General features: G+C 36.5%; 2 protein-coding genes across 2 annotated transcripts in view; both read left to right on the forward strand.

The window, feature by feature from the left end:
• The window catches only part of LOC129755128 (sodium/potassium-transporting ATPase subunit beta-1-interacting protein), a 197,072-nt gene extending 181,510 nt beyond the window's left edge, over positions 1–15,562 (forward strand). Inside the window, exon 7 of the mRNA XM_055751468.1 lies at positions 15,414–15,562. Within this exon, the coding sequence (XP_055607443.1) occupies positions 15,414–15,426 (13 nt within the window). The 3' untranslated portion in view covers positions 15,427–15,562. The remainder of the gene's footprint in view (positions 1–15,413) is intronic.
• Positions 15,551–16,507, forward strand: LOC129752848 (probable serine/threonine-protein kinase DDB_G0280111). The gene has a single exon (XM_055748633.1). The coding sequence runs from the start codon at positions 15,551–15,553 to the stop codon at positions 16,505–16,507; it is 957 nt and encodes a 318-aa protein (XP_055604608.1).
• Positions 16,508–18,253: the final 1,746 nt, after the last annotated feature.

An 18,253-nucleotide genomic window follows, 5' to 3' on the forward strand; every position in this document is an offset into this window, starting at 1 on the left:
AAAAAATATCATCAGAGTAAAAAGTTATGGATGTTCAAAGTTAAAGTGACAGTGCTCTTGCTTCCAATTTCTATACAATTATGAACGGTACTGCATATGTTAATAAAATTTGCATTTAGCAAAAGGCATGTATAGTTTTAATTTTGGGTACTTGAAGTGAAGTTTGTAGCGTTCGTGCGTTTGAATTAGTGTAGCTCTAAGCTTACTAAGGAGTTTCCACTGATAGAACTCACAAGCTCCGCCGAAATAGCGGAGGTTGTGTTTCGGTAATGGTCTGTGGATTAAAAACCTGCGTGAAAATTTGTTGTGATTGCAGTTTCCAGCACATTCCGAGATAATCGTCGCCAATTGTGTTATGGAATGATTTCCTGAGATACCTATGAATTAAATCACAATCAAGAAAGCAAGAACATTGAAATTGATGTTTTGTTTATTGTTTATTAGAATAAAATCAACGGATCATATGTAGATCCTAATGATAACACAGGTCTATACAGTTCTTGAAACAGTTAAATTTTTTCTCTGGAACACGTTCCTAGAAAAATCGAAGTCGAAATGCTCAGAAAACGATTGAATGTTTTCGATATTCCGATAAATGCGCTGTTCGCTCCATAGTTGTTGAGACGAATAGGATGGATCAATGGATTTTGGAATAATGCCAGCCGGAGTATCTCCGCAAATTTGGAATCTGGAGTAGAGTACTTGGGTACCTTTTCAGGATTCTTTATTTGTTTCGAACAGTTTGAAGGGCGTGAAATGATTCAATCCTGTCTAAAGCCAGTTAAGCATGAACAATATTTGAATGTGCGATCGAGACTTTCCGTACCGACAGGATCAGGTGGGTTCTCATACATACATAAATACATATGTACATAAGAAAAAAATGGAACATTTTTCTAGTAGGTAAATCGAAATATTGCCTTTGTATGGATTTAATAGATTTTTTTAAAAACAAAATCAGTTGTTGAATTTCGGAAATCTTGCCTGAAAAAATCCTCAAAGTTTACCAACTGAACGGAACCAAGGAAGCCAGAGGATAGCTTCAAGCGCAATCTGCTGAAGCTTGAGTATTTCAAATTCTCCGTGAATGTCAACTCATCTGTTTGCGTCGTCAAGCAAACGAAAACTATGTATCTGTAGGTGCAGCAAAATCGGTAAGTTGTACATGAAGAACGGCACAATCATCGGCCAAATATAAAAGAAGAATGTCCCCAAAAAGTTCTGATTCCTTTTCACAGATTGCTCGAAGTTTATGGTCTTCAAATTCGACTAAAACATACTGCCGAAAAGGAAAATTGTGGGCGTTGTTGGAAGGAAAATTCAATAAAAGCAAGTGTTGTAGCATTTTTTTGTTGGTCTTAGCACTTCTTCAAAGCCTACCATCGCCCGGTAGATCGTGGCCTAAAGGATTGCATCTTTGTCTTCAAAGCCAACAGTCATGAGGTCGAATCCCGGTCGTGAATAATCTAGCACACATAGTATGATGAAGGTTGTCGGTCTTTTTTTTTTTGCGCGCGAAGCGAAATGCTAGCCGGGTATACATTGGAATTGTACGCCTCAATGATGCAGGATGCAGCACATACATGTGGATGGATCTTTTCAAGGGAACTTAGATTGTACTTGGAGATAATACCTAGATATGTGTGTGCTCGTAGTGCTATCGGTAAACAACTGCAACTTCAACCAATAGTGTAGGTTTGTCTGTGGTGTAGGGATGTCAAGTAGCATAACAAAGTAAAAATAGTGGCAGTAGACTCTCTCCCCAATATGAAAAAAAACCCTACTTGACATTAAAGCCTAGATTCGCATTCGCAGGAACAGTCGCCTAAAACTTCGGTTGGCGCTACGCGACAACTCTCCGTTTTATGAAAAAACGGTCATTCAAAATTGCCACAATTTTCCTTTCGAGAATGTGTAACAATTCCTGAAGCCTGAAATATTATTTCAAAAGAAACTAGGTGTTCCAATTGGTTGCCTCAGATTATAAAATCTCTTAAAATGGAAAACCAGCTCCCACAAAATGTTGAAGTACTTAAAATTAAAGCCTAGATTTGCTTAAATTTCATCCTTGTTTTCAAAAGTTGTACATGAAGAGAAGTGTTACATATTTGTTTCGAGTGCAGTCTTTGTTTCTCTAAAACTTGGTATGGAAGCTTAAAAAACTTATTAAAACAACAATGGTTTCTGAGGAAACAAGATAATTCCTAATTCTGATTCCTTCAGAAGAAAAAAACAACAGAAATTAATTTAAGCTGGTTACTAAAGTGATTTGAAAAATCAACTTTTCCATAACTATCTGTCTATTTGTTCAAGGATCCACTTAAACGTAACTTATGATGATGCACAAGAAAGTAAATTCTGTCATTTTACTTTCGTTGGTATGCAGTTATTTTTTTATTACATTAAATCTTCCTTCATTTCTCAGCACTGTACAGACATGCACAGTGTGTAGAGATCAATTGAACCAACCCATGTCTCGATAAACAAAAACATAACATTTTTCATTAGATTCCATTATTAAAAATCTTTTTTTCATTCAATAAAAATGGAACTTTTCTTGCCTCGAAAGGCGGTATATGGCTTTTATTATGCCAAACTCATTGAACTTCACAAAATTTCAAATCCAGAAGTGCTCTCGTTGTGAAAACTTTCAATATTTTGGAGCTAATAAGGTACCTAATCATTATTCAATAACTATAGGTACATTTTCGATTTGCATTTGCCGAAAGGGTGCAACACGTGCATTTGTCTGCATCGGATTTCGGCTATAGCCATGTTGTGTATTATTGAATTACCCTCCATCGAACAAGACAGTTGCTGCTGCTGCTAAGAGGAGGTTATGTATAGTTTCAATCGATGAAATTCAATTTTCACCCTTCTCCTTGTGCATGAGAATCCCTACCGGGGGCTCACAAATCGAGCATATTTTGTCGAACGATTAGCTTAAACTACAACCCATTTCAAATTGATGTGCAGCAGCAACAACAGCAGCAGTTGAACGGTTTTGGCCGGAGCCCATCTACATAAACCCGAAAACACTCTCCGGCATAACTAGAGGAGAATGCCATCGAAACTTTTTTTTTCGGTGCTTTCGATTTTGATGAGTAACCGACCGAGTAGAAAGCCAATTTTCGCTTCCGGAAATTTATTACCCATTTAATGAGACGCTTCATTATGTACAGTGCTGAAGCGCATGTTTCCAATCACGAATGATTGGTTCCGATTCCGATCGCACAGCGAAATGGCTCGAAGCCCATCGGAGCTGTGTTGATCATTATGTTGGCCCACTCGGCCCTTCCACTAGTAGCCGCAGCTTCCAATTTCAGTGGAACTTTAAACATTTGGGAGCTTTAAAGTGACTAAACTGTGACACTGAAGAAAATCAACGATTATCGAAAATGTTTGGAATTTATGAATTTAGACCATTTTGAAATTTGAAATTCGATAAATGTTTCCTAATGACCAGCACTAGTTTTTGAATTTTGGAACAAAAAGGAAACAACAACGAACCAAAATGGTCAAACTTCAACCACCTCTGTTCTCCGTGGTTGTCGAGAACGCCGGTGCGACAAATTTTACATTCATCAAATCGGTTTTTGACGGTCCTCGTCTTTGACTGTCTTCTTGATCTTCCGAAGCTCCCGCTTCATTATTGCCCAGTACTGCTCCACCATGCGCAGCTCCGGACAGTTTGGCAGGTTCATGTCCTTTGGAACAAAATGGACAGAATAAGTCTCATACCATTCCAGGAAACTTTTAGAATAGTGGCAAGATGCCAAATCTGGTCAAAATAGCGAAGCTTCGTCGTGCTGCTGCAAGAATGGCAAAAGGCGCTTCTCGAGACACTAAGATTTGTAGATCTCCCCATTTTCTGTGCCCTTTGTCACGAAAGGCTCACTTCTCAGTCCGCAAGAGCAGATAGCCTGCCAAACGAGATATTTGGAGGCGAACTTCGACATTTTCTTTGTCTTATATTCGTGGTCTACATCAAACTTGCTCTTGCTGGTGAAAAACTCCAACCCCGAAATATGCTTAAAATCGGCTTTTACATGCGTTTTGTCGTCCATCACACAGCAGCCATATTTTGTCAGCAACTTCTCGTAGAGCTTCCGTACCCGAGTTTTAGCCATCGATTGTTGCCGCTCATCGCGGTTTGATAAGTTCTGTACCTTGTATGTATGTGTTCCAGCTTTCTTCTTTGCATTCTGGACGTAGCTCTGCGACATGCCGATCTTTTTAGCCGAATCACGGCTTGAGACGTTGGATTTGCTTTAATCATCCGCTTCACCTTTCCCTCCGTCTTTTTGTTCTCCGGTCCCGGTTTTCTTTCAACTCCTTTGCCCTGGTCCATCGGAACCGCTTCAGCACTCTGGAGACGGTTGAATGATGAATGTTCAGCGTTTTTAATGTGTTAAATGTGTCGCAATAGCTTCGTGTTCGCCCTTTATATTGAAGGCTTGCGACGATGTTTCACGTAACAAATGCTAGAGTAGTTTTTTCAACTGCATCGAAAATTGAACTTTGGGAATAAACTAACGAAAACTTGTGTAGTATCCGATACGATAAGTGTGGATTATTCAATATTCAGATGCTTCATGCTCAGGTTATTTTTCCATATTTGACCTGCTGCTTATATTTGCTTTCGGAGACAGTTCACTTTCCGTGGAACCATTGAATCATGAAATTCTTTGCAAATCACTTTGCAAGGTTGATCCTTTGCCGGGTTTAATTCTCTCATACTAACGTTTTCAGTTTTCTCGTTCAAACCCAACTGAAAAATAAAATTAAAATTGAAGCGGACAATTTTTCACAAATGTTGGTTTACAATCTTCTGATGAATATCAAATGCATCGGCAACCTTGATCATTTTTTAAAAGCCTTTAGTGGAGCTAGGCAATGCCAAATGTCTACTAGATCATAATGCAATCACTTTGCGAAAAATCATTCGAGTTTTCTTCTTAGTGTTCTGTCTGTTTGTCTGTGGTTTAAGCATCAGTTGCTTAATTTTTTAGTGAAATTTTCATGCGTATTAACGAAAGGCTACTTTCTACACCTACAATTACAACTTAAATGCTCAGAAAAATAATATTTTCAATTTATGAAAACTCTGGGCAATCTCTGGTCGGTTTAATCAAGTCCCAACCAAACAAATATGCAATCGACAAACAAAAAATTTAGAGCAAACGAAATTCGTGAGAAACTTGTACCTACCGGTTCGAGTTGTGTTTACACATAATCCAAGTGACATAATACTAAGCGCCATCAGCCATCATCGTCGCCGGTCAGTGGCCGAAAAACTGTCCCTTCTCGGCTTAAGCCCCAGATCAGTACCTAGCAAATGGTGCGTGATCAATCTTCATCAGTGTTTGCAGCAGCTGCTGGCCATCGCATCGTTGAACCAAAATGTATCTGCGGATGTTTCTGTGTTGTACTCCCACAAACATTTTTAGAGATCCAGTGTGAAATGTTGTTGTTGAGCAATGTTCCTTACTACTCCTTATCTGCGATTATTTTAATTATTTTTAGAGTACATAATGAGAATCAGTTTACTCAACCACACCCCCGTGTTCAGTGGTTTGATTTTTTAACGTCACAACAAAGTGTAGAAGAGCGCGCGCGAGACGCACTGTTATTAGTTCATTGTATACTAGATATAATCGTTACATCTCTTATCTCTTATCAATTGAATAGGAAAACAAAACTAAACGAATCGTACTTTGAGTATGTTTTATAGTTGACTTTTTTTTATTAATGTTATCAAATATTGTACAACTTCTAGGAAGCATACATACACACTATACTATACTATCGTAGAGCCTAAGCAAGTAGTTCGAAACTGTTTGATTAGTAGTGATAAATTCTACTCCTCGGTTTATCTGTTCGGAAATGTAGAACCGATCGCGCCTGAACTTGTTAGTAATTATAAGCTGTGTTGTACGTTCGATGACTCTAGTGCAAAATAGTGGAACTCTTCATGCTTCTGAAATACGAATTGTTTTTTAAAAGTGGAAATTTGAAACAGTGACTGATATTTCTAAAATTTGAAATATCATAGAGAACAAAACTTCCGGAAATGTTTACTTAAAATTCTTGATTCCAAATCGTGATGTTCAAACTAACAATCGATTTTTTTTATTTTAGTTTTTATTCATTTTGCTTTCTAATCTCGATAGTGAATAATTTTACTGAGATCATAAAGAAAATTTAGTTGCTGTTCAAGTTTCTATCAACTACACTTAGAGCACTCAATCAAATGTTAACAGTTCAATTCTGAAGTTATACTTGAAATAATTTACTTTCACCTGTTGAATTGAACCTAATACAGTACATAGAAAAAATGAAACTATTTCATTGCGTTAGAAATTTGAAAACCAAAGTATAAGCCTGCATTGTAAAAAAAAAAAACGGAACATTGTTTTAGTAGAAACGTAACAAGTGATATCTCGGTGGATTTAATGTCACTCGAAAAATCTAAATCAAAATAGCTCTTACAGGTGGGTTTCAAACAGTGAATTAGTTTATTACACCAAAGTAGGATAGACTAAGATTGAGCTAAAAGTTAAACTGATAATGATTCTAAGATCCGTTGCGACTTCTTTCGACCATTCAGAAAAATAAAAATTATGCTTTTTTTTTTCAACAAAAAATTAAATTCCGTTTTTAACCATCATAATTCGAAAGCAACATAGCCATATATCCTAAAATAAAGTTCTTACCGAAAACACGATAATTAGTCCGAAGTCCCACGCATTTAAAACAACGTAAAGAGTTTTATTATACTGTAAACAATAGGTTTCAGATACTGCTCTAAAGAAAAAAAAATCAAAATCGAAACACTACTTAACGAATCAAATTAGGAATACAGTTAAGCATTTTCTTATGAAACGAATCATTTTTCGGTGTGTATTTTCAAACGTATGAAACAATGTTACGTGAAATTTGTTCGTGCTCTGTGAGACTCTAGGTAGAATTGTATCAAACACGCAAACGAAAACATTAATAATAGAAAAAAAAACTAGCAAAACGCATTAACTCTTGTAAATCGAAAAATTGTTAGCAAACGAGGAGCGATCATCTGATAGATCGATTCCATAGAGTGCAAGACGTTGAAGGTAGAAATAAAGAAATCGTTCAATTTTCGTAAATTTTACGCCTGTTTTACTTTTGAAAGTTATCTATTCCATTCATTCGCCATCATCAGCTCGAAGCTACAGGAAGATCTTCACTCGATCAACAATGCGGATGTGTAATGGAAAAGTAGATTGCGCAAAAGGGCGTCCGTAAGTGCTCGGCCGATAATTTGAGTAGCTGGTACCGGATGCTGTTACGTTCAGAGTGCCTTTTTTAATTCAATGGATTAATCATAAATCAATCAACGAAGAAATGAAGCAGTTCGATTAGATGTCAGAATCATCGTATTTTTTTTTCTCCAAGGTTCTAATAAGCAACATATGCTCTCTTCTAGATTTTAATATTTATGATTAAACTTACCAACATCGTACGAAATTTGGACTTTTCGATTTCCATCGATCTTCTGTTGACTTTAATTAGTTCGAGTGAAAAATAAATTCTACGTGACAAGTTTTTCCAAATTCCAAATTACGCAGGCCTGCTATGACGAAGAAATCGACTTGCTAAGAGCAAGTTCACTGGTGTTGGGAAAAAGTGGTAGAAATTTTGTCACTTTTTGCACATTTTGAAAATTTTGCCATGCAAAAACATTTTCAAGATCTTTGGCCTTCATGTTTTTCTACAACAGGTGTTGTATTTTCGCATGCTGTGATGTAAAAATAGCAATATTTCTATCACATACGGCTGAAATAGAAACAGTGCTGTAAAAAAATACAACGCCCAAAGATCTTGAAAACATTTGTGCATGGGAAAATTAAAAAAATGTCAAAATTTCTACCACTTTTTCCCAACACCAGTGAACTTGCTCTAAGTTAGCTCCAAAACTTCGATGACTTTTTATTTAAAGTAACCATCGAATCGAAGAATTGCGATGTCACATAAAAAACGTTGATTCAAAAATCTTTTCCTCTTCATACAAAATCGAATCGTTTGCTTCATTTTCGAAAGTACTGTCTCACAGACAATCATTCTATCAACATTGAATACTTTAAAATATGTTGTTCTATTATAAATATTGTGTGTCACTTTTTTTTGTACAAGATTTCTACAAGATGTATGTAACTACCCTTATACTACCACAAATAAAACAACCAATACAATCTCCACCACCACCACCACCAACCACTTACCACCATTGCCTCGATATTCTAGATGTAACATCACTGATGGCGGTTTCAAGGTACTTACAAAACCCATAGTTTAAATAATTAACCTTAGATTTAATTAGTTCTAGCACGGTATTGTCGGCGTTTTCTATACCTATCCCTATCACGTACCATCATTTCCACTAACCTAGAACAACTTCATTTATTTTTATTTCCACCTCAAGTGGTGTTACCCAACATGATGCTGCCTGCCAGCCACAACACACATTATCTAAACACAAATCAGGCTGAATAGTTTTTGTACCTATCATTTTTAAAACTGTTCACCCATATTTTCCCAACACAACACCACACATCACCCTCTCTCTCGCTCTCTTCGCATCATTCGGGTTGCGAAGGGAAAAGAAAATGGAACGAAACTGTTTATCTCATGGGTTTTTTTTGACTATCTGGCATTTCGTACATACCTACCTACCTTTTGGAAATTTGAATTGAGCAAGATGTGGCAAAATGTTAGAGATGCTGCTGCTGTTGATGAGGTGTTTTTTGAACATAATTAGACCATTTGTAACCTTTCGATTTAGTTTTTTTTTCGACGAGATGATGATTCGTTTGTTTAAGCCATTTGGCTCTGATGATGGTGCATCCTAAAGAAAGATCGATTGTATTGTAGGTAATTTCGAGTTTGGAAATTGATCTTTTCCTTTCAAATATCTGTTGCATTTGCTGGCTATATCAAGCCAAAATAATCTCCCAATTTAAATTATGAATTAGAATAGACGGTTGATGTTGTTTATAGAACTATAGATTTTTTAAACTTATATTGGTATAACAATTATTCAAACCTCAAAGTTGTATTCAAAGTTTTCACAAATTTGAGATACAAAGTTGAAAAACTCGCAGCAAAATTTAATATTTCTTTTATCAACATTCAATTCGATCTTCCACGATATGACGATATGTATTCGATAACAGCTGAATCCACTAGGAAGTAGGGGAAAGTCGGGTAAAACGGACACTTTCATACAATATTTTGAAAATTACAATGTTTGGCACAAATCTAATGATGGGAATGTGTTCTTCTAAGTGTATCAACACTTTCGAGACCCTTCATTCATTTACATCAAGCAAAGTTCTCATAACAGTTGACGAAACAAACAAAACTTTGAGGATCCTTTATTTGATCTTATTTTCTCTCCTTAAAAATAGTTCATAACTCGCAGCATTTTCGACCGTTTCAAAAGTGGTCATTAGGCTTCTCCTGGAGGAAAATCAGCGAACAAAAAATTGTTAAAGCGAGTAAGACGAATACCTCAAGGTCGAGTAAAACGGACACATAAGTTTCTCCAAGTATTTCGAATTTTACATTGGTCTGACTCTGCATATGTCTTCAAAAACCTTGGCTAGAGCAATTGTCAGTCAAAAAGCACTCAGCCAAACAGGCCATACAAATTGTAAAAATCGTAAAAAATCTCTCCCCGGCGAAGAGAGCGCCTATAAAACACAAAATTCCGCAAACCACATTGTTTCGCTTCTGAACTCGGACCAGTTGGTTCTACTTTGGTGTAAAAACGTTCTCAAATAACTCACAAAAATATGTAGGTACTTGTATAGCAATTTTCCGGAATAATGTACCTTTTCTACGCGGTGTCCATTTTATTTGACCATTTTCGAAAAGTGTAATTTGAAAGCAGGTTTAAGATTGCTATAAAAACAGTCTTGATGAAGGCAATTTACTAATTCCGATAGAAAACTAATGCGATCGAAAACAAACTAAACAGATCATCTGCGCAAAAACTGCGATGAAGAATGCAATATCTGATTTTCTATTGCGATTCTACCTTAGGGTGTCCGTCTTACCCGACTTTCCTGAGATATTTGAATTGTAAACTACCGTAAAACGGAGTGATCACTTTTTCGCAATATATCTGGATTATTTTTTCTGGGGAAATGTGACATGTTTCATATTTTCAAAACCAGTACTGGACTCCTATGAACGTAAAACATGGTTGCAGAAATTTATTGGACTACTTTAAATTTGATTTAAAAATCGATTTCGTCTTTGTCTAGAATTTGATGCTTTGAGGTAACATTGATCAGTCTCTATTGAGTCGGATTTAACGAGTTTTCTTGATCATAAAGGATACAAAACACCTTCATAATATTTACAAATGCTAGTAATTGATAAACTAAGGCAGTTCGTGTGTAAAGACCGAACAAAAATTTAAATCTAAAGATGAACCATAATGCATAAATGCTGCAAAATTAGGGGGCCAAATTTTTTAACATTATTAACTACTTATAAAATTTTAACTACAAAAAAAATGAAATTTTGCCTTCATTCAATTCTCTAGCCCCTTCAATATTTCAAATGTAAGTAAAAATGTAATTTCCAAATTTTGAAATATCAATTTTTTCGAAGGATCGCAAACAATCAATCTTCCTGATGAAATCAAAGCGTTTAGAAGCAGCAGGTTGATTTATGCGAGAGTTTAACCCTTAGTAAATGTATAGTTTTGGTGTAGTTTTTGTTGTTGTTTGAGGTAAATTTTTGATATTTAAAAAATAGGGACATTTTCCAAGAGTAAGTCAGTCTAGGAGAAAGGGCTAGAAATGGTATAGTTTGAAGGAAAAATAAAAAGGGGAATAGTGCGAGGGCCTAGGGAATTAAATGGAGACAACATTTCATTTTTTTTTTGTAGTTAAAATTTTATATAATGAAGTTTAAAAATTTAGCCCTTTAACCCACATATGTGTTTAGCGTTTATTTTATTTGCTTCATTTGGTTTAAAATATTCTAAATGATCCGAACTGCCTTAGCAATTGATAAACTAAGGAGTGTATTCGAAAAAATGCAACACTTTGTTTTGTTAATAACTTCTGCATGCATGAATGAAAATTGATGAAATTCTCAATGAAGCTACCTAGCAGTGTAATGTTTACATGTGCCAATTTTTGTGACGTTATGTCAAGTGATTTTTGAGATATCGTCCAATACAGAAGGTAATTGAATACACTTTTTGGGCAGGATTACGAAAAATCCCAGTCCCCAAAAACAGGTGGAAATGAACTATTCGACTAAAGCGTATATGGTAAATTGTTTAAGGAGTCCGATAGAATCTAAAGTTTGCTAATTCATTCTCATTTTCACTATTTATAAAATGAAGATGATGGATTCCATAAAGGTAGGGAATGTTAGAGGTTTTATCAAGCGCAAATAAAAAACTTCGATTGGGGAAGTGACAACAAACTTTTTTAGCAATAGCAATAATTTTTTAGTCTAGCTAACTAACAAAAAAATTGTTTCTGCAAGAAAAAAAAAAGCTGCCCACCGTGAAAATAAACAAAATACGGTGGTTTAATCGTGCGCAAAATATCGAAACCACTAGCGGTAAGGTTTTGAAAAATTAAGTGAAGGACCGCAAATCGAACTATTTCGCGGGCATCTGGCAGGTTTCCAGCTAGAAACTTTTCGTCGAGAAGTCGCACCTGGATGTTTCGGATATGAACAAAGAGAAAAAAAGTGAAAAAAAATGTCTAGCACTTGAAGTGGTTGACGATCTGTGAAAGCTGCAAAGCAGTTAGTATTACATAACTATTGACACAATGAACTGCTGAATATACAAAGAAGGTTGCCTCCAAATGAGACTTTTGTCCCTGCAATGGTGCAATTACTCGAAATCAGGGGTGGATCGATTAAAAGTAAAAAATGTTGTGTTTGTGTAGAAGGAGGACCATCTGCTAAAATTATCATAACTTCGATGAAATTAAACTTAAGGAAACAAAAAATCGCTATCTCAAAAACCACTTGACGTCACAAAAATTTGCACACGTAAACATTACATTTCTAGGCAGCTTCACTACAAATTTTTATCAATTTTCATCCATGCATTCGAAAGTTAAGCCGAAGACATAGTGAGGGCGATGCGATGCGAATTGGCGAACGCAGCCAATGCGAACTCGAGCGGCGGAACAAATTGACATCTGCTTAGCCGCGTTGAGTATGTCAGGATTAAGCGATTCACATACATTTTCATCAAATGTGCTTCGCCGCATTCAATCGCATTCGCCGGTTCGCATCGCATCGCACTCACTTATCATCGGCCTTATTTACAAAACAAACACGCATTTTTTCGAATACACTCCTTAGCATTTGTAAATATTATTAAGGTGTTTTGTATCCTTTATAACCGAGAAAAATCGTTAAAACTTTGTCTGTATTAAAACTGTCAAAATAGAGACTGATCAATGTTCTCCCAAAGCATCAAATTCTAAAGAGAGACGAAATCGATTTTTGAATAGAATTCAAAGTAGTCTAATAAATTTCTGCAGCCATGTTTTACGTTCATAGGAGTCCAGCATTGGTTTTAAAAATATGAAACATGCCACATTAGGCTGAGTCGATTTGGGGTCATTTTTGAATTTCTCGAACCCTGGGGTCTTAAAAGCTTCGTCTTGGTCCAAAACTCATCCATGATTTTTTGTAGAATTTTTAAAGTTCAAATTTACATGAGTAAATTTGAACTTTTAGGTTTGTATGGGAAAATTGAATATTTTGTACTGAAAAATCAACGTCTTTTTTGTTTCTTCTGTGGAACCGAGCCAGCGAACAGTTTTTGTGCCAATTTAAAAAATTCCTTAAGGAAATTTTCCGCTGAACAACTTTGTCGAAGACCGTAACATCGTATCTTATTAGGCAAAAAAGTTATTAGCTGTTTAACAGAGGTATGTCTTTTCGCATTGATAAACAACAAATTCAATTGACATCACTGCTGGAGCCTCGCAAAGTATTTCAAGAAAAGTAGTCATGCATTACCTCGCTAGGCGCCCTGCAGGGATGTCAATTTAATTTATTGTTTATCAAAGCCAAAAGACATATCCTCATTCAACACCTAATAACTGTTTTGCTAAATAAGATACGAGGTTACGGTCTTCGACAAACTTGTTCAGCGGGAAATTTCCCTTAGGAATTTTATAAATTGGCACAAAAACTGTCCGCTGGCTCGGTTCCACAGAAGAAACAAAAAAGATGTTGATTTTTCAGTACATAATATTCAATTTTCCCATACAAACCTAAAAGTTCAAATTTACTCATGTAAACGTTACCTTAAAATTCTACAAAAAATCATGGATGAGTTTTGGACCAAGACGAAGCTTTTAAGACCCCATTGTTTGAGAAATTCAAAAATGACCCCAAATCGACTCAGTCTAATGCCACATTCCCCTTAACAGAAAAAATAATCGAAAAAATATTGAAAAAAGTGATCAAGCTTACCCCGGATTACAGCATCTCGGTTTTAAATATTAGCCTTCAAATAAAGAAATCAGTTTGAGTACCTACACGAACTTCATCCATAGTAAATAGATAGGTAGGTAATTGAAGATTTTCTAAACGCATTTTTGTTGATAAATTTCCTACAGGTGATCAAAGTAACCTCAGTAAAAATTTCCAGAAAACAAGAAAATGGCAAAAAACGTCTCAAATTAACTTAAGGTTTTTCAAAAATAAAATTGTTTATAATTTTTCAAAAACTTCATATCAGTTCTACCATTAAATGGAACTAATATACTGCCGCTCATAGCAAGTTCGTCCCATTTGACAAATTTCACGCGCTTGTACCACTCACAAGTGATTTTTATCGGTTCGCGTATCAAGAAAACTCAAAAATGTCAATAATTTTGATAATTTAAATCACTCAAATCCAATGGAAAAAGAGAAAACAAATATTATGTTTAATATAATTTTGAGAATCAAACTTTTTGTTGGAAAAAGTACGAGGTTATGCGAAAAATTGCAAAAATCAAATCTAATTATTTTCTTGAAAAAGTAGCTTTTGGAAAATTGCTGTTATTTATTTAGATTTACAAATTCTAACAATTTTTTTTAATCTCAATCAATCACAAACACCTTCCTGCGCCCAATTAACAAGGTTTAGAAGAAATTTGCAAAATCGTATTGAAATTAATTAAGAATTTCCAAAATTATTTTTTCAATTTTGTTGGGCCATAGCTTTTATAATACTCAAAATAACGACTTCAAACCTGTGCAATTGTGTTATTCGAATTGAAATGTTATTATTTCACTGAATCAATTACTGCCATTCGAAAAAAAAGTTATGCATTAAATGGTTAAACTGATTCCTAAGCACCTAACAGACTGAAAAATGATAAAAAAACGCAAATGGGACGGACATTTGCGCATTTGAGCATTTTGAAACTGTTCATAAGATCACTGTTATTGTAATCGAAAAGATTAAATTCAAATTCAATTTACCCGTTACGAAACAAAATTCGTTTCAGTCTCACTTTGTACAATTTTCCTATACTTTCAACATAATAAATTTCAAAATGACTAAACTTTAATGCCACGATAAAATATAATTAGCGGAAATCCCAAAGCCTGCTCATTTTTTTACCAGAGAAGACTATTAGAACAAGTCCACTGGTATTGGGAAAAAGTGGTAGAAATTTTATCACTTTTTGCATATTTTGAAAATCTTAACGTTTTAAAGTTTTTTTAACAACACGTGTTGTAGTTTCGCATGCTGTGATGCAAAAATAGCAATATTTCTATCACATACGGCTGAAATAGAAACAGTGCTGTTAAAAAATACAACGCCAAAAGATCTTGAAAACATTTATGCATATTTAGTAAAATTTTCAAAATGTTAAAATTTCTACCACTTTTCCCAACACCAGTGAACTTGCTCTTACGAAATATTTATTTTAGTCATTCGGTAATCCGAAGTAATTGATAGAAAGAAAGAAAGTTATTAATAGTTAGTTTTCAGAGGCAATTAATTTGATTTAACGCACGTGGTTATTTTGCTAATTGACCATACAAATTAGAGGTAGTTATTTATATTATTTTTTATCGCCATGCTATTTATTTTAACAAACATTATTCGGAATTTAAAGGCATCTTCAGTAGAATACCTTAGTGTTGGAGGAAAAGTTAAAAATTAGCCAGAATTGTAACCGCACCCATGAGATAAACAGTCCATCAAATTCACATCAGAAACACCTTCCATCACTTGAAACACCTAATGATGTACATATTTGTTTCCACAAACTAATTCGGAAATTTCTTTCTGTCCCTTATTTTTTGTTTCTTCCCACACAATGGTCTATCCGGTGGTCCGGATTTTGTTTCCGGTGATCGATCGCGCACCGTAGCCAACAGAAATAGTAAAAAATCGAAGCACCGTCACTCGCTCTACTCGATCGAGTTTAGCCGCCCAGTAGATGCGATAAGGGGCAGCCGCGACGACGATGATGATCTGCGGGGTCCATCTTCACTCAGTCCGAAACCGATGACCCCACGGCGTGTGAAGCGCCGATCTGTGATGCAACGGGGCACAACGAGTCGCCAAAGTACCACCAGCCGACGAAGCCACTCGAACAATCGGAACAGTGTGCGAAATTCCCGCCGAAAAGTACACCAAAATCCGGTCACCAAGTTGATGAACCAACAAAGTGCCGGCACGATGACGCTCACCAAAACATTTCCTCAGTTTGTGCACAACAAAAATTCGGACCTTACTGAATCGAATTTGAAATCGCTCAACAACGATTACATCATGGGTCAACAAACGGCTTCGATCCTCAACAATTTCAGTCACGGGGCGAACAACAATCTCAACACTTTCAACCACCCACCAAGGCACAACACACATACCCCCACTTTACCGGACGGAAGTCCCATTGATCCAATATACTACAACATGAATTCCTCATCCCCTCTACTGCAACAGCAGACCTCGTGGGCATCTTCGAACCCAGGAGGAGTCGGAGGACACTCGAATCCAACGTACCTTCATTCGACCTCCAATCTCAATCACAGTCCTGAACTTAACGAGGAATACTACACCAACAATCGACCACCATCGGTTCGATCTAGCTACTCGAACTTCCACGGCACGCGACCTCTAAGCTCGTACTCAACCACCGGAGGAAACCTCAATATCCCACAGGCGACCAACCCAACCGGAACTAGCGAAAACGTGTTTGCCAGCCTCACCAATCAACAGCAGTTACAGCAGCAGCAACATCACCAGCATCAGCACCGCCAGCTACAAGCGGCACAACAATCGGTTGCCCAGCATCATTCGGGAACCACTACCCATGTTGATCCCACGTCGATACCGCAGCTTTCCAGTCGACGTTCGGTGTCCCGCGAAAGTCTTCGTGCTATGCAGTTCCTCAACAGTGGCCCACCGGCCTACAATCTCAACTATCACACACCACCGGACTCGGAGACCACTATGTAAAAAGTTTTGTGTGTTTTGTTTTATTGGTTCATTTAATCTCCACTTCTGGCGGTTGAATCGGCACTAACAATTCTTAGGTAATAAAAAAAAAGATTTATCCGTCCATGTGATGAATTATCCAAAACTGTACATATTTTTAACGAAGATCTTAGCTGATAGAGAATTGTAAATACTATATTTAATGTGAGTTTTTTTTGTAATTAAATTTAAACGGTATCTACAAGGATCTGATGAAATCGAAACATATTTGCTAAAGTTAGGTTGATGTAAATTAAACAAAAGATCTCCAACATTGTGTTTTGATAACTTATCAAATAAGAATAGATTATTCCATTTAAAATTCTGGGTTGTATTTCAGTTTTACTGTATTCCATGCGGAATTCACTGTCGTTAGACTCCCACTTTTAAGGAGGATGCCTGTCCCTGGGCACCACTCAACAGATTTTTTCGCATAATGTATGTTGTCCACTTCGGCAAACAGAATGTACATTTTATCGTTTTTTTCGGGGACAATTTCATCCTGTAATTTCAACAGCTAAAATTATAGACGATCTCGGGGCAGGAAAACAGTTATCAAGATGTTCTGTACAAGCGGAGAATATTTATCCTGTTCATATTGAAGGAAGATTCAAAATTATCCTGTAGATTCAAGATTGTTTGCCTTCGAAATTTACATGAAGAATAAATTAGTATTACCTTTGCAAACCTCAAAGGGTTTTAGGCTTGCTTCAGATAGTATTGGAACAAAAACTATTGGCTGTATTTCAGTTTTTTATTATTGAATTAAAGATCTATTAAAAAGGATAAATAAAGGGTGATACGGCCAAAGTTTGGTCAAGGGAAAACGCGTGTAAATCAGTGAAATCGTTTATTTAAAAAATTCGAATTAAATTTCTTTTTCAAGTTTAATTAGTATAAAACTCAGGAAAAATATTCAGTTAGGCTTCCGCATTTCCAAATTCGAATTGCCGGGCCTTACGCTTAACCCCTGCCATCAGATTTTGTACAGCCACCTTGTCCACCTTCTTCGCCGCAGAAAGCCAGTTTGCCTTGAACTGCTGCTCGTCCTTAACAGTTTTTTTTGCAGACGTTTATTCAAACACTCTTTCACGTAAATTTCTTGGTTGACAGTCCCGGAAGCTATGAAAATGCTGCTTTTCAAGCCACAAGTACAGATGGCTTGCCAAACCAGATATTTCTTCGCGAACTTTGACAGTTTCATGTGCTTGAAAATATTTGCTACCTTTCCCCCTTCCTTTTGCCGTATAAAACTCCTGTCCCGGAAGCTGCTTGTAGTCGGCTTTGACGTAGGTTTCGTCGTTCATTACCACGCAGTCAAACTTCGTCAGCATCGTCGTGTACAGCCTCCGGGATAGCGCTTTGGCCGTCGTATTTTGTTTATCATCGCGATTTGGAGTCACTACCTTCTTGTAAGTCGATAGTCCGGCACGATGCACGGTTGTAGACGATACACCCAGCTTATTTGCGGCATCTCGGAGAGAGAGGTTAGGGTTTCGAAACTACCGGCAACTCTCTTTGTCGTCTCAGCGGCTTAAGGTTTTCGATTCCCCCCCGATCCAGACTTCCTGGCTGTCGACAAACGTTCCCCAAACACTTTAATTACATTTGTAACGGTTGATTTGGCAACTTTTAGCGATTTTGCCAGCTTTGCGTGCGAGTAGCTCGGATTTTCGCGATGCGCGAGCAAAATTTTGATACGCTGCTCTTCTTCCTTGGACGGCATTT

This window comes from Uranotaenia lowii, chromosome 3 (genome assembly GCF_029784155.1).
Source record: "Uranotaenia lowii strain MFRU-FL chromosome 3, ASM2978415v1, whole genome shotgun sequence".
In the NCBI taxonomy this organism is placed as follows: Eukaryota; Metazoa; Arthropoda; class Insecta; order Diptera; family Culicidae; genus Uranotaenia; species Uranotaenia lowii.

What these genes read in the sequence shown, in the direction of transcription:
- LOC129752848 (XM_055748633.1), top strand. Translation starts at nt 15,551, where the DNA reads ATGACCCCACGGCGTGTGAAGCGCCGATCTGTGATGCAACGGGGCACA.